Here is a 16,094-nt window from a genome sequence, read left to right on the forward strand (position 1 = left end):
ACAAAATAATTAAAAAGGAAATCCACAAACATAGATTATTCATATTTGTATAAAACAGCTCTTCAAATGGTATATGCTAGTAAAGGTATTTAAATTTACAGCTAGAAGAATACATACGTATTAAGCCATTTAAATTATAAATTCTATCAGTCTGTCCATATTTCTCTTTTTATATAATAATAGATTATGTTTTGCGGAGACCTGTGACAAATGGATACCTGAAGATCAGCAGATAACGGTAATGTTTGGAATAGAAATGCTGAGAAATGACGTGAAATAGTTGCCATGTAAAAGATCATATATACCTCACTGAGCATTAGTAGTTATGCCAATCATTCTCAAACATAACTGAAAGATCTAACAATCTAAAGTAAAAACACGAAGGATGCCTGTAAAACAATTTTCCCTACCAGGTCACTGGGACAACATATTACATTATTTAAATAGTTAGAAAAAAAATGTGATAAACGATCTCATGTTACTAGTTTAGGTTGAGACATGCTTAAGATAAAAAATAATGCCGCAGAAAACTCATTCCATATAATAGTCTCCATTCTGAAAGTTAGTAGTTATACTGGTACAATTTCTCCAAGCAGCACAAGAAGCAAATAGCACCAAGCAGGTCCACCAAGGCCCAAAGGGCTCCAAGGGCACCCAAAGGGCACTCCAGGCCTGAGTCAGCGCCGGAGGTGCAGGCATTCATGGAGGGTCCCCTTCCCTTGGGGAAGCAGCCCTTTGGCATGGGAGCCAGAACAGAGGGGTCCGTGCAGGACTCACGCACATGGCCCCACGCCGAAAGCAGCCCCGAGCACAGCCTGGGCACTGTCCTCCCACTCTGGGGTTTTAGAAGGCTGCTCCCACTGCTCCCACTGACCCCAGCATGTCCCCAGTCATCCCACTGCAGCCCCAGACAGAGCTCCTGCAGGCTGCCCCGGGGCTGCATTGGGCAGGGGTGGGAAGGGAGCGGGAAGAACGTGCTGGGAACCATATGCAGGGCCTCACAAAAGTCCAGGGAGACAACCTCTGTAGATCTCTGGGAGGTAGCACTTGGGATGTATCGAGCTCTGTCGGGGGGTGGGCGGCGAGCCACTCGGGACTCGATGGGTCGGGATCAAAGGGCAGGCTGGGAATGGGGACGCTGCTGAGGGCACTGCGGGGACACCGCGGGCCTCCTGAGCAGCAGCAGCAGGATGGGGATGAGAGCTCTACAGGCAGCTTGAAGCAGCCTCAAAGTCACAGTCCCTGGCTCTCGTGGGGCATTCAACTACCCTGAGAGCAGCTGGAGAGGCAACGCAGCCAAGCACAAACAGTCCAGGAGCCTCCTGGAAGGCATTGCTGACAACTTCCTGACCCAGGCGGTGGAGCCTGCCACAAGGAATGCTGTGCTGCTCCACCTCATCCTAACACACAGGAAAGGCCTTGTTGGAGATGGGAAGGTAAGGGACAACCTTGCCTGTCGAGACCACGGCACTGTGGTCTTCTGAAGGTCCAGGTACTGGGAGACACATAAATACCAGGAGACAGAGGAGCTAACTACGAAGAAGAAGCTTTTATTCCAATGAAAGGGAGAGTTCACCGAACAAACCTCAGTGAGGCCTCTCAGCTCAGTGGAGGTCGCAGCCCCCTTTTATCCCCTTTACCCGGAGCGCTGCTCCCTCCCCAGCGTTTCTCCACTGGCTGACATACGCCGGGGTTACAGGCTTCCCAACACGCCTGCTCTGTGTCCCCCATTATGTCCCTCGGAGGGGGCTGGGAAGGTCACTGGCGCTTTTCAAAATGGAGGCCACAGCACACTTCAAAACGGAGGACGTGGCCACCTGAGACCTTCTCTGCTGCTGATCGGTGCCCCTGTCTCTGGGTAAAGGGCACCACTTGGTAGCCAACAATTGAACCACCAGTAACTTACTGCTTCTTACTGCGAACTGCAACTACCCTACAAACTTTGCAAGCGCACTTTCTTCTTCCTAAGGGTGGAGTTGAGGACTGGGGGAGGACGAAGCAGGGCAGCATGGAAGATCAGAACCACGCACCTCAGGAGAGCTGACTTGAGCCTCCTCACGGATCTGCTTCCTCCTTGCCTGATGCCCTTTTTCCCCTCACTCACTGCTCTAACCCCACAACCTGATTTGCTGCACACCCTGTCTTCCTAAAACACCGCCCAGTTAGTCTTTCTCGATGGACCGAGCTCCTTGTTTCCCTTTGCCCTTGTGCCAATGCCAGGGAATGGGAAATACCCTCATTTTTATGGTTGGGCTTTTGCTGCCCAGCCTCACTTTCTGCAACAGTTGCACAGTTTTCAATCTGGTTCTGTCCCTGTTTCTTTTAATGCCCAGATTTTCTCCTAAACAGCCAGCCGACATCCAGGCAGTCACTGTGCCCAGAACTGCCAGGAGAACTCCACAGGTTCAGAGGCTCAAGTGGGCAGAACCTATCTTGGATACAGCCTTGCCCGCTTTGAACATCGGATTCCACGTCAGGAGACAGATGCTGAGCACTCCCGAAGAACCCCCTTTTCTAGACCCAATCTCCAAGCACAACGGATCACAGCACACACCTAAAGTGCCTCTGACCGTCACCTGACAGAACCCCCTTCTTCTTGTCCACGCTTGTCTCCCCATGGAACGGAGAGCAGAAAAAGACTCTCCAGTGTAAGGCCAGAACTGCCAGGTTTACGGCAGAGGCAGAGAAATTGCCCAACCCTTGCCTCCAGGATGGTGAGCTTGCTCCAGGATCCTTCCACCAGGCACTTTTGGTTGCATTGTTTGGTTTTATGTCAACGTGCATCGCTTCCAGCAATGGTAACTTCCAATGCTGAGAAGTCACGGGATTAGTCCCCAGAATGAGGTGATGACCTTCGGTAACCAGAGCCTGACTTCGTATGGCCAACGCTTTTATTTACCTCCCGCTTTCTGCAGCTGCCCCCTGCTTTTCAAGACTCCTAGAAGAGTTTGCGCTGGAAGGGACCTTAAAGCTCATCTAGACAAGGTTGCTCCAAGCCCCGGCCAACCCGGCCGTGAACACTTCCAGGGATGGGGCAGCCACAGCACCCCCGTGAGGGTGGGGCCTCACCACTCTCACGGGGAAGAATTTTTTTCCCAGAATCCCATCTAATCCTGCCCTCTGCCAGTGTGAAGCCATTCCCCCTTGTTCTGTCACTGCAGTCCCTTGTAAATAGTCTCTCCTATCCAAACCTTCTTGGTCCTCCCTGTTGTGTTGGAAAATTTGGAAGTTGATGTTGTGCCAGCTGGCACCAGCCAAGCCCTGAGCCGGGTGCAGGACCTTGCGCTTGAGGTCTGAGGTCACTGGCTTTGTTCAGCCTGGAGGAGACTGAGCTCAGATCTCATGGGGGGCTGCAGCTTCCTGCCAAGGGGCAGCAGCGATTTCTGCTCCGTGTGACCAGGGACAGGACCCCAGGGAACGGCTGGAGCTGTGTCGGGGGAGGCTTAGGTTGGATATTAGGAAAAGCTTCTTCCCCCACAGGGTGGTCGGCCACTGGAACAGGCTCCCCAGGGCAGTGGTCTTGGCCCCAAGGCTGCCAGAGCTCAAGGAGCGTTTGGACAACGCTCTCGGGCACTTGGTGGGATTGCTGGGCTGTCCTGTGCAAGGCCAGGAGCTGGACTGGACCATCCTTGTGGGTCCCTTCCAGCTCGGGATATTCTGTGATTCTAACTCTTTGGTTAACCCTTTGTCTCCCCATGAAGAGCTGGCAAAGCTGTTGGGGGTGGGGCAGAACAAGGGAAGCTGTTCTGCCTCTATGACATTGTTGCTGCCTCTATGACATTGTTGCTGCCTCTATGACACTGTTGCTGTCTCTATGACACAACAATGGGAGCCCCAACATTCCGTCCCTGGAGACGCTCCAAGAGGAGCGTCCAGACCCGGGTCCAGTCAACAGACCGGAGCGGCCGCCGAAGCTGACTGACCATGGCTCTGTCAGCTCTGTGGCAGCGTTGTGTGAGCTGGAGCTCAGCCATAGCCCAGCTCCTGCAGCCATTCTTCTCTCGCGGAACCTCCTGCCCCACAGGTGAGGACAGACCCTGAGCCCGAAAGCCCCCGGACGCACGGCGGGGACATTCACAGCCCTTGCTCCCCTGCCCCTTGCCCTCCTCCTCCTCAGTCCTCTGAGCGCCCGACACCCCCCGACTGGCATGTGACCTCCAGCATTTGCTCTTTCTCGCAGGATCAGCCAACCTCGGCCAACAGCCTGGCCAGAAGCAGCAGCCCTTGCCAGCTCCCTCTGCCCCAGCAGCAGGTATGGCAGTCCCATCTGCCTTGGCCCCTCGGCATTCCCTACCCCCCAGTCCCTCCAACCCCCAGGCCTGCCCTGACTCCTCCAGCCCTGCCGGCACCTCCGGCAGCCACAGCACCCCTGTCCCCCTGCCAGCTGGGGCACCTTGGCTCAGCACGGCACAGCGAGCAGATCTGGCATTGCCTGGCCCAACTCTGTTCAAGCAAGAGCTTTTAGAGATATTTTCCCAGGATCTTGGGGCCATCTCTGCCATTTTGCCGTCCCCTGTGCAACCCCATGGCCGTGGCACGGCAGCTCACCCCGCAGGGATGGTCCCTCACGCAAGCTCCCGCTCAGAGCAGGGGGATGCCTGTGTTCGGGACCGGCTCCGCGGGTGCCCCAGGAGACTCTCCCAGCCCCGAGCCCCCCATCTCCCTTCTCCCCTGTGCCAATGGCTCTGAGCAGTGACTGCTCCAAGCCCCACCCATATCTTCTGCTCCGCAGGGACACGGACTCAGCTGCCTCCACCAGCCCCCTTGGCAAGCAGCCATGGCATTGCTCCTCCATCAGGCAATGCCCTGGGGGGGGCCCGGGGCTGCAGGAAGCCCCTGGCCCCAGTCCCCTCAGTGCGGGACACCCAACACGGCCCTACCAGATCAGCCAACACCTCAGGGACACCCCTGGGCCGTGGCAGCCCTCCAGACACCAGCGTCCCCATGGATTTGGACACCACCCCAGCTCTTGACATCAGTCTGGGCAGTGATGTCCCCATGGATGACGACAGCCCGTCAGGCTGCGACCTCTCACTGGCCAGCGACGTCACCATGGACGAGGACAGCCCGTCAGGCCGTGACCTCTCCTTGGCCAGTGACGTCACCATGGACGAGGACAGCCCGTCAGGCCGTGACCTCTCGCTGGCCACTGACGACCCCATGGATGGTGGCTCGCCCTCAGGCAGTGATCACGTTGCGAGCTGTGACATCTCACTGAGCAGCGATGTCCCCATGGATGAGGACACCTTCCCGAGGGCTGACATCTCTCTGCCCAGTCACAGCACTGCCAGCCACCCAGGCCCACTCCACGGCCAAGCCATCGGGGCCCATGGGGTGACTCCAGCCAGCGACACTGGGCTGCGTCGCAAGGTCCCGCCGAAAAGGACTCGGAGCCACTTGCATTGCTCCCAGGGAGCCGTGGGCACCAACCGGGATGATTGCAGCAGCATCCCCATGCCCACGGCCCATGCTGGCCCCAGTGGCACCAGCCCCCAGCCCAAGAACGCCTCGCTCTGCCCGCCCAAGAAGATGCCGTCCACTGACCACAGTGTCCCCAAGTCTTCCAGAGCCGTCCTGAGCACGGGACACTGCAACACGGGCGGCACCAAGCCTCAGGACCCTCAGCAGGGTGCGGGCACGGACCTGCCACCGCCTCAGAGCAGCGTGTCACCACGCAACAACATCGCTCTGCAAAGGCGGGGCAGGAAGAGGAAGAGGGGCTCTGGGCCAAGCACTGGGAGCAAGTGCAAGGCTCCCGCAGCCAGGGCTGGGGCAGGAGGTTGTTGAGGGACAGATCGTTTGGGGATCTGTCCCAGGGGGAGGGACAGATCGTTTGGGGATCTGTCCCAGAGGGAGGGACAGATCGTTTGGGGATCTGTCCCAGGGGGAGGGACAGATCGTTTGGGGATCTGTCCCAGGGGGCGGGACAGATCGTTTGGGGATCTGTCCCAGGGGGCGGGACAGATCGTTTGGGGATCTGTCCCAGGGGGCGGGACAGATCGTTTGGGGATCTGTCCCAGGGGGAGGGATAGATCGTTTGGGGATCTGTCCCAGGGGGAGGGACAGATCATTTTTTTCTGGTTATCAATTAAAAGATTTTATTTTTTATTCCATAAGCTGTCTGTGTCTGCATGGAATGGGGAGGGAGTGCAGGGTGGTAGCAGGAAATGGCACCAAGCAGGTCCACCAAGGCCCAAAGGGCTCCAAGGGCACCCAAAGGGCACTCCAGGCCTGAGTCAGCGCCGGAGGTGCAGGCATTCATGGAGGGTCCCCTTCCCTTGGGGAAGCAGCCCTTTGGCATGGGAGCCAGAACAGAGGGGTCCGTGCAGGACTCACGCACATGGCCCCACGCCGAAAGCAGCCCCGAGCACAGCCTGGGCACTGTCCTCCCACTCTGGGGTTTTAGAAGGCTGCTCCCACTGCTCCCACTGACCCCAGCATGTCCCCAGTCATCCCACTGCAGCCCCAGACAGAGCTCCTGCAGGCTGCCCCGGGGCTGCATTGGGCAGGGGCGGGAAGGGAGCGGGAAGAACGTGCTGGGAACCATATGCAGGGCCTCACAAAAGTCCAGGGAGACAACCTCTGTAGATCTCTGGGAGGTAGCACTTGGGATGTATCGAGCTCTGTCGGGGGGTGGGCGGCGAGCCACTCGGGACTGGATGGGTCGGGATCAAAGGGCAGGCTGGGAATGGGGACGCTGCTGAGGGCACTGCGGGGACACCGCGGGCCTCCTGAGCAGCAGCAGCAGGATGGGGATGAGAGCTCTACAGGCAGCTTGAAGCAGCCTCAAAGTCACAGTCCCTGGCTCTCGTGGGGCATTCAACTACCCTGAGAGCAGCTGGAGAGGCAACGCAGCCAAGCACAAACAGTCCAGGAGCCTCCTGGAAGGCATTGCTGACAACTTCCTGACCCAGGCGGTGGAGCCTGCCACAAGGAATGCTGTGCTGCTCCACCTCATCCTAACACACAGGAAAGGCCTTGTTGGAGATGGGAAGGTAAGGGACAACCTTGCCTGTCGAGACCACGGCACTGTGGTCTTCTGAAGGTCCAGGTACTGGGAGACACATAAATACCAGGAGACAGAGGAGCTAACTACGAAGAAGAAGCTTTTATTCCAATGAAAGGGAGAGTTCACCGAACAAACCTCAGTGAGGCCTCTCAGCTCAGTGGAGGTCGCAGCCCCCTTTTATCCCCTTTACCCGGAGCGCTGCTCCCTCCCCAGCGTTTCTCCACTGGCTGACATACGCCGGGGTTACAGGCTTCCCAACACGCCTGCTCTGTGTCCCCCATTATGTCCCTCGGAGGGGGCTGGGAAGGTCACTGGCGCTTTTCAAAATGGAGGCCACAGCACACTTCAAAACGGAGGACGTGGCCACCTGAGACCTTCTCTGCCGCTGATCGGTGCCCCTGTCTCTGGGTAAAGGGCACCACTTGGTAGCCAACAATTGAACCACCAGTAACTTACTGCTTCTTACTGCGAACTGCAACTACCCTACAAACTTTGCAAGCGCACTTTCTTCTTCCTAAGGGTGGAGTTGAGGACTGGGGGAGGACAAAGCAGGGCAGCATGGAAGATCAGAACCACGCACCTCAGGAGAGCTGACTTGAGCCTCCTCACGGATCTGCTTCCTCCTTGCCTGATGCCCTTTTTCCCCTCACTCACTGCTCTAACCCCACAACCTGATTTGCTGCACACCCTGTCTTCCTAAAACACCGCCCAGTTAGTCTTTCTCGATGGACCGAGCTCCTTGTTTCCCTTTGCCCTTGTGCCAATGCCAGGGAATGGGAAATACCCTCATTTTTATGGTTGGGCTTTTGCTGCCCAGCCTCACTTTCTGCAACAGTTGCACAGTTTTCAATCTGCTTCTGTCCCTGTTTCTTTTAATGCCCAGATTTTCTCCTAAACAGCCAGCCGACATCCAGGCAGTCACTGTGCCCAGAACTGCCAGGAGAACTCCACAGGTTCAGAGGCTCAAGTGGGCAGAACCTATCTTGGATACAGCCTTGCCCGCTTTGAACATCGGATTCCACGTCAGGAGACAGATGCTGAGCACTCCCGAAGAACCCCCTTTTCTAGACCCAATCTCCAAGCACAACGGATCACAGCACACACCTAAAGTGCCTCTGACCGTCACCTGACAGAACCCCCTTCTTCTTGTCCACGCTTGTCTCCCCATGGAACGGAGAGCAGAAAAAGACTCTCCAGTGTAAGGCCAGAACTGCCAGGTTTACGGCAGAGGCAGAGAAATTGCCCAACCCTTGCCTCCAGGATGGTGAGCTTGCTCCAGGATCCTTCCACCAGGCACTTTTGGTTGCATTGTTTGGTTTTATGTCAACGTGCATCGCTTCCAGCAATGGTAACTTCCAATGCTGAGAAGTCACGGGATTAGTCCCCAGAATGAGGTGATGACCTTCGGTAACCAGAGCCTGACTTCGTATGGCCAACGCTTTTATTTACCTCCCGCTTTCTGCAGCTGCCCCCTGCTTTTCAAGACTCCTAGAAGAGTTTGCGCTGGAAGGGACCTTAAAGCTCATCTAGACAAGGTTGCTCCAAGCCCCGGCCAACCCGGCCGTGAACACTTCCAGGGATGGGGCAGCCACAGCACCCCCGTGAGGGTGGGGCCTCACCACTCTCACGGGGAAGAATTTTTTTCCCAGAATCCCATCTAATCCTGCCCTCTGCCAGTGTGAAGCCATTCCCCCTTGTTCTGTCACTGCAGTCCCTTGTAAATAGTCTCTCCTATCCAAGCCTTCTTGGTCCTCCCTGTTGTGTTGGAAAATTTGGAAGTTGATGTTGTGCCAGCTGGCACCAGCCAAGCCCTGAGCCGGGTGCAGGACCTTGCGCTTGAGGTCTGAGGTCACTGGCTTTGTTCAGCCTGGAGGAGACTGAGCTCAGATCTCATGGGGGGCTGCAGCTTCCTGCCAAGGGGCAGCAGCGATTTCTGCTCCGTGTGACCAGGGACAGGACCCCAGGGAACGGCTGGAGCTGTGTCGGGGGAGGCTTAGGTTGGATATTAGGAAAAGCTTCTTCCCCCACAGGGTGGTCGGCCACTGGAACAGGCTCCCCAGGGCAGTGGTCTTGGCCCCAAGGCTGCCAGAGCTCAAGGAGCGTTTGGACAACGCTCTCGGGCACTTGGTGGGATTGCTGGGCTGTCCTGTGCAAGGCCAGGAGCTGGACTGGACCATCCTTGTGGGTCCCTTCCAGCTCGGGATATTCTGTGATTCTAACTCTTTGGTTAACCCTTTGTCTCCCCATGAAGAGCTGGCAAAGCTGTTGGGGGTGGGGCAGAACAAGGGAAGCTGTTCTGCCTCTATGACATTGTTGCTGCCTCTATGACATTGTTGCTGCCTCTATGACACTGTTGCTGTCTCTATGACACAACAATGGGAGCCCCAACATTCCGTCCCTGGAGACGCTCCAAGAGGAGCGTCCAGACCCGGGTCCAGTCAACAGACCGGAGCGGCCGCCGAAGCTGACTGACCATGGCTCTGTCAGCTCTGTGGCAGCGTTGTGTGAGCTGGAGCTCAGCCATAGCCCAGCTCCTGCAGCCATTCTTCTCTCCCGGAACCTCCTGCCCCACAGGTGAGGACAGACCCTGAGCCCGAAAGCCCCCGGACGCACGGCGGGGACATTCACAGCCCTTGCTCCCCTGCCCCTTGCCCTCCTCCTCCTCAGTCCTCTGAGCGCCCGACACCCCCCGACTGGCATGTGACCTCCAGCATTTGCCCTTTCTCGCAGGATCAGCCAACCTCGGCCAACAGCCTGGCCAGAAGCAGCAGCCCTTGCCAGCTCCCTCTGCCCCAGCAGCAGGTATGGCAGTCCCATCTGCCTTGGCCCCTCGGCATTCCCTGCCCCCCAGCCCCTCCAACCCCCAGGCCTGCCCTGACTCCTCCAGCCCTGCCGGCACCTCCGGCAGCCACAGCACCCCTGTCCCCCTGCCAGCTGGGGCACCTTGGCTCAGCACGGCACAGCGAGCAGATCTGGCATTGCCTGGCCCAACTCTGTTCAAGCAAGAGCTTTTAGAGATATTTTCCCAGGATCTTGGGGCCATCTCTGCCATTTTGCCATCCCCTGTGCAACCCCATGGCCGTGGCACGGCAGCTCACCCCGCAGGGATGGTCCCTCACGCAAGCTCCCGCTCAGAGCAGGGGGATGCCTGTGTTCGGGACCGGCTCCACGGGTGCCCCAGGAGACTCTCCCAGCCCCGAGCCCCCCCATCTCCCTTCTCCCCTGTGCCAATGGCTCTGAGCAGTGACTGCTCCAAGCCCCACCCATATCTTCTGCTCCGCAGGGACACGGACTCAGCTGCCTCCACCAGCCCCCTTGGCAAGCAGCCATGGCATTGCTCCTCCATCAGGCAATGCCCTGGGGGGGGCCCGGGGCTGCAGGAAGCCCCTGGCCCCAGTCCCCTCAGTGCGGGACACCCAACACGGCCCTACCAGATCAGCCAACACCTCAGGGACACCCCTGGGCCGTGGCAGCCCTCCAGACACCAGCGTCCCCATGGATTTGGACACCACCCCAGCTCTTGACATCAGTCTGGGCAGTGATGTCCCCATGGATGACGACAGCCCGTCAGGCTGCGACCTCTCACTGGCCAGCGACGTCACCATGGACGAGGACAGCCCGTCAGGCCGTGACCTCTCCTTGGCCAGCGACGTCACCATGGACGAGGACAGCCCGTCAGGCCGTGACCTCTCCTTGGCCAGTGACGTCACCATGGACGAGGACAGCCCGTCAGGCCGTGACCTCTCGCTGGCCACTGACGACCCCATGGATGGTGGCTCGCCCTCAGGCAGTGATCACGTTGCGAGCTGTGACATCTCACTGAGCAGCGATGTCCCCATGGATGAGGACACCTTCCCGAGGGCTGACATCTCTCTGCCCAGTCACAGCACTGCCAGCCACCCAGGCCCACTCCACGGCCAAGCCATCGGGGCCCATGGGGTGACTCCAGCCAGCGACACTGGGCTGCGTCACAAGGTCCCGCCGAAAAGGACTCGGAGCCACTTGCATTGCTCCCAGGGAGCCGTGGGCACCAGCCGGGATGATCGCAGCAGCATCCCCATGCCCACGGCCCATGCTGGCCCCAGTGGCACCAGCCCCCAGCCCAAGAACGCCTCGCTCTGCCCGCCCAAGAAGATGCCGTCCACTGACCGCAGTGTCCCCAAGTCTTCCAGAGCCGTCCTGAGCACGGGACACTGCAACACGGGCGGCACCAAGCCTCAGGACCCTCAGCAGGGTGCGGGCACGGACCTGCCACCGCCTCAGAGCAGCGTGTCACCACGCAACAACATCGCTCTGCAAAGGCGGGGCAGGAAGAGGAAGAGGGGCTCTGGGCCAAGCACTGGGAGCAAGTGCAAGGCTCCCGCAGCCAGGGTTGGGGCAGGAGGTTGTTGAGGGACAGATCGTTTGGGGATCTGTCCCAGGGGGAGGGACAGATCGTTTGGGGATCTGTCCCAGAGGGAGGGACAGATCGTTTGGGGATCTGTCCCAGGGGGAGGGATAGATCGTTTGGGGATCTGTCCCAGGGGGAGGGACAGATCGTTTGGGGATCTGTCCCAGGGGGAGGGACAGATCGTTTGGGGATCTGTCCCAGGGGGAGGGACAGATCGTTTGGGGATCTGTCCCAGGGGGCGGGACAGATCGTTTGGGGATCTGTCCCAGGGGGAGGGACAGATCATTTTTTTCTGGTTATCAATTAAAAGATTTTATTTTTTATTCCATAAGCTGTCTGTGTCTGCATGGAATGGGGAGGGAGTGCAGGGTGGTAGCAGGAAATGGCACCAAGCAGGTCCACCAAGGCCCAAAGGGCTCCAAGGGCACCCAAAGGGCACTCCAGGCCTGAGTCAGCGCCGGAGGTGCAGGCATTCATGGAGGGTCCCCTTCCCTTGGGGAAGCAGCCCTTTGGCATGGGAGCCAGAACAGAGGGGTCCGTGCAGGACTCACGCACATGGCCCCACGCCGAAAGCAGCCCCGAGCACAGCCTGGGCACTGTCCTCCCACTCTGGGGTTTTAGAAGGCTGCTCCCACTGCTCCCACTGACCCCAGCATGTCCCCAGTCATCCCACTGCAGCCCCAGACAGAGCTCCTGCCGGCTGCCCCGGGGCTGCATTGGGCAGGGGTGGGAAGGGAGCGGGAAGAACGTGCTGGGAACCATATGCAGGGCCTCACAAAAGTCCAGGGAGACAACCTCTGTAGATCTCTGGGAGGTAGCACTTGGGATGTATCGAGCTCTGTCGGGGGGTGGGCGGCGAGCCACTCGGGACTCGATGGGTCGGGATCAAAGGGCAGGCTGGGAATGGGGACGCTGCTGAGGGCACTGCGGGGACACCGCGGGCCTCCTGAGCAGCAGCAGCAGGATGGGGATGAGAGCTCTACAGGCAGCTTGAAGCAGCCTCAAAGTCACAGTCCCTGGCTCTCGTGGGGCATTCAACTACCCTGAGAGCAGCTGGAGAGGCAACGCAGCCAAGCACAAACAGTCCAGGAGCCTCCTGGAAGGCATTGCTGACAACTTCCTGACCCAGGCGGTGGAGCCTGCCACAAGGAATGCTGTGCTGCTCCACCTCATCCTAACACACAGGAAAGGCCTTGTTGGAGATGGGAAGGTAAGGGACAACCTTGCCTGTCGAGACCACGGCACTGTGGTCTTCTGAAGGTCCAGGTACTGGGAGACACATAAATACCAGGAGACAGAGGAGCTAACTACGAAGAAGAAGCTTTTATTCCAATGAAAGGGAGAGTTCACCGAACAAACCTCAGTGAGGCCTCTCAGCTCAGTGGAGGTCGCAGCCCCCTTTTATCCCCTTTACCCGGAGCGCTGCTCCCTCCCCAGCGTTTCTCCACTGGCTGACATACGCCGGGGTTACAGGCTTCCCAACACGCCTGCTCTGTGTCCCCCATTATGTCCCTCGGAGGGGGTTGGGAAGGTCACTGGCGCTTTTCAAAATGGAGGCCACAGCACACTTCAAAACGGAGGACGTGGCCACCTGAGACCTTCTCTGCCGCTGATCGGTGCCCCTGTCTCTGGGTAAAGGGCACCACTTGGTAGCCAACAATTGAACCACCAGTAACTTACTGCTTCTTACTGCGAACTGCAACTACCCTACAAACTTTGCAAGCGCACTTTCTTCTTCCTAAGGGTGGAGTTGAGGACTGGGGGAGGACGAAGCAGGGCAGCATGGAAGATCAGAACCACGCACCTCAGGAGAGCTGACTTGAGCCTCCTCACGGATCTGCTTCCTCCTTGCCTGATGCCCTTTTTCCCCTCACTCACTGCTCTAACCCCACAACCTGATTTGCTGCACACCCTGTCTTCCTAAAACACCGCCCAGTTAGTCTTTCTCGATGGGCCGAGCTCCTTGTTTCCCTTTGCCCTTGTGCCAATGCCAGGGAATGGGAAATACCCTCATTTTTATGGTTGGGCTTTTGCTGCCCAGCCTCACTTTCTGCAACAGTTGCACAGTTTTCAATCTGGTTCTGTCCCTGTTTCTTTTAATGCCCAGATTTTCTCCTAAACAGCCAGCCGACATCCAGGCAGTCACTGTGCCCAGAACTGCCAGGAGAACTCCACAGGTTCAGAGGCTCAAGTGGGCAGAACCTATCTTGGATACAGCCTTGCCCGCTTTGAACATCGGATTCCACGTCAGGAGACAGATGCTGAGCACTCCCGAAGACCCCCCTTTTCTAGACCCAATCTCCAAGCACAACGGATCACAGCACACACCTAAAGTGCCTCTGACCGTCACCTGACAGAACCCCCTTCTTCTTGTCCACGCTTGTCTCCCCATGGAACGGAGAGCAGAAAAAGACTCTCCAGTGTAAGGCCAGAACTGCCAGGTTTACGGCAGAGGCAGAGAAATTGCCCAACCCTTGCCTCCAGGATGGTGAGCTTGCTCCAGGATCCTTCCACCAGGCACTTTTGGTTGCATTGTTTGGTTTTATGTCAACGTGCATCGCTTCCAGCAATGGTAACTTCCAATGCTGAGAAGTCACGGGATTAGTCCCCAGAATGAGGTGATGACCTTCGGTAACCAGAGCCTGACTTCGTATGGCCAACGCTTTTATTTACCTCCCGCTTTCTGCAGCTGCCCCCTGCTTTTCAAGACTCCTAGAAGAGTTTGCGCTGGAAGGGACCTTAAAGCTCATCTAGACAAGGTTGCTCCAAGCCCCAGCCAACCCGGCCGTGAACACTTCCAGGGATGGGGCAGCCACAGCACCCCCGTGAGGGTGGGGCCTCACCACTCTCACGGGGAAGAATTTTTTTCCCAGAATCCCATCTAATCCTGCCCTCTGCCAGTGTGAAGCCATTCCCCCTTGTTCTGTCACTGCAGTCCCTTGTAAATAGTCTCTCCTATCCAAGCCTTCTTGGTCCTCCCTGTTGTGTTGAAAAATTTGGAAGTTGATGTTGTGCCAGCTGGCACCAGCCAAGCCCTGAGCCGGGTGCAGGACCTTGCGCTTGAGGTCTGAGGTCACTGGCTTTGTTCAGCCTGGAGGAGACTGAGCTCAGATCTCATGGGGGGCTGCAGCTTCCTGCCAAGGGGCAGCAGCGATTTCTGCTCCGTGTGACCAGGGACAGGACCCCAGGGAACGGTTGGAGCTGTGTCGGGGGAGGCTTAGGTTGGATATTAGGAAAAGCTTCTTCCCCCACAGGGTGGTCGGCCACTGGAACAGGCTCCCCAGGGCAGTGGTCTTGGCCCCAAGGCTGCCAGAGCTCAAGGAGCGTTTGGACAACGCTCTCGGGCACTTGGTGGGATCGCTGGGCTGTCCTGTGCAAGGCCAGGAGCTGGACTGGACCATCCTTGTGGGTCCCTTCCAGCTCGGGATATTCTGTGATTCTAACTCTTTGGTTAACCCTTTGTCTCCCCATGAAGAGCTGGCAAAGCTGTTGGGGGTGGGGCAGAACAAGGGAAGCTGTTCTGCCTCTATGACATTGTTGCTGCCTCTATGACATTGTTGCTGCCTCTATGACACTGTTGCTGTCTCTATGACACAACAATGGGAGCCCCAACATTCCGTCCCTGGAGACGCTCCAAGAGGAGCGTCCAGACCCGGGTCCAGTCAACAGACCGGAGCGGCCGCCGAAGCTGACTGACCATGGCTCTGTCAGCTCTGTGGCAGCGTTGTGTGAGCTGGAGCTCAGCCATAGCCCAGCTCCTGCAGCCATTCTTCTCTCGCGGAACCTCCTGCCCCACAGGTGAGGACAGACCCTGAGCCCGAAAGCCCCCGGACGCACGGCGGGGACATTCACAGCCCTTGCTCCCCTGCCCCTTGCCCTCCTCCTCCTCAGTCCTCTGAGCGCCCGACACCCCCCGACTGGCATGTGACCTCCAGCATTTGCCCTTTCTCGCAGGATCAGCCAACCTCGGCCAACAGCCTGGCCAGAAGCAGCAGCCCTTGCCAGCTCCCTCTGCCCCAGCAGCAGGTATGGCAGTCCCATCTGCCTTGGCCCCTCGGCATTCCCTGCCCCCCAGCCCCTCCAACCCCCAGGCCTGCCCTGACTCCTCCAGCCCTGCCGGCACCTCCGGCAGCCACAGCACCCCTGTCCCCCTGCCAGCTGGGGCACCTTGGCTCAGCACGGCACAGCGAGCAGATCTGGCATTGCCTGGCCCAACTCTGTTCAAGCAAGAGCTTTTAGAGATATTTTCCCAGGATCTTGGGGCCATCTCTGCCATTTTGCCGTCCCCTGTGCAACCCCATGGCCGTGGCACGGCAGCTCACCCCGCAGGGATGGTCCCTCACGCACGCTCCCGCTCAGAGCAGGGGGATGCCTGTGTTCGGGACCGGCTCCACGGGTGCCCCAGGAGACTCTCCCAGCCCCGAGCCCCCCCATCTCCCTTCTCCCCTGTGCCAATGGCTCTGAGCAGTGACTGCTCCAAGCCCCACCCATATCTTCTGCTCCGCAGGGACACGGACTCAGCTGCCTCCACCAGCCCCCTTGGCAAGCAGCCATGGCATTGCTCCTCCATCAGGCAATGCCCTGGGGGGGGCCCGGGGCTGCAGGAAGCCCCTGGCCCCAGTCCCCTCAGTGCGGGACACCCAACACGGTCCTACCAGATCAGCCAACACCTCAGGGACACCCCTGGGCCGTGGC

General features: G+C 58.3%; 1 protein-coding gene across 1 annotated transcript; it reads left to right on the top strand.

Moving 5' to 3' along the window:
• Window positions 1-2,847: 2,847 nt before the first annotated feature.
• Window positions 2,848-13,753, top strand: LOC127476524 (cell surface glycoprotein 1-like). Its single transcript, XM_051799528.1, has 5 exons — window positions 2,848-2,857; window positions 4,181-4,252; window positions 4,733-5,370; window positions 10,985-11,380; window positions 13,523-13,753. Exons 1-5 carry the CDS (start codon window positions 2,848-2,850, stop codon window positions 13,751-13,753), a joined length of 1,347 nt encoding a protein of 448 aa, XP_051655488.1.
• The last annotated feature ends 2,341 nt before the right edge of the window (window positions 13,754-16,094 follow it).

The sequence above is a fragment of the Manacus candei genome, unplaced genomic scaffold (assembly GCF_025592945.1).
Source record: "Manacus candei isolate 608988 ecotype Guabito, Panama unplaced genomic scaffold, ASM2559294v1 h1tg000049l, whole genome shotgun sequence".
Lineage (NCBI taxonomy): Eukaryota > Metazoa > Chordata > Aves > Passeriformes > Pipridae > Manacus > Manacus candei.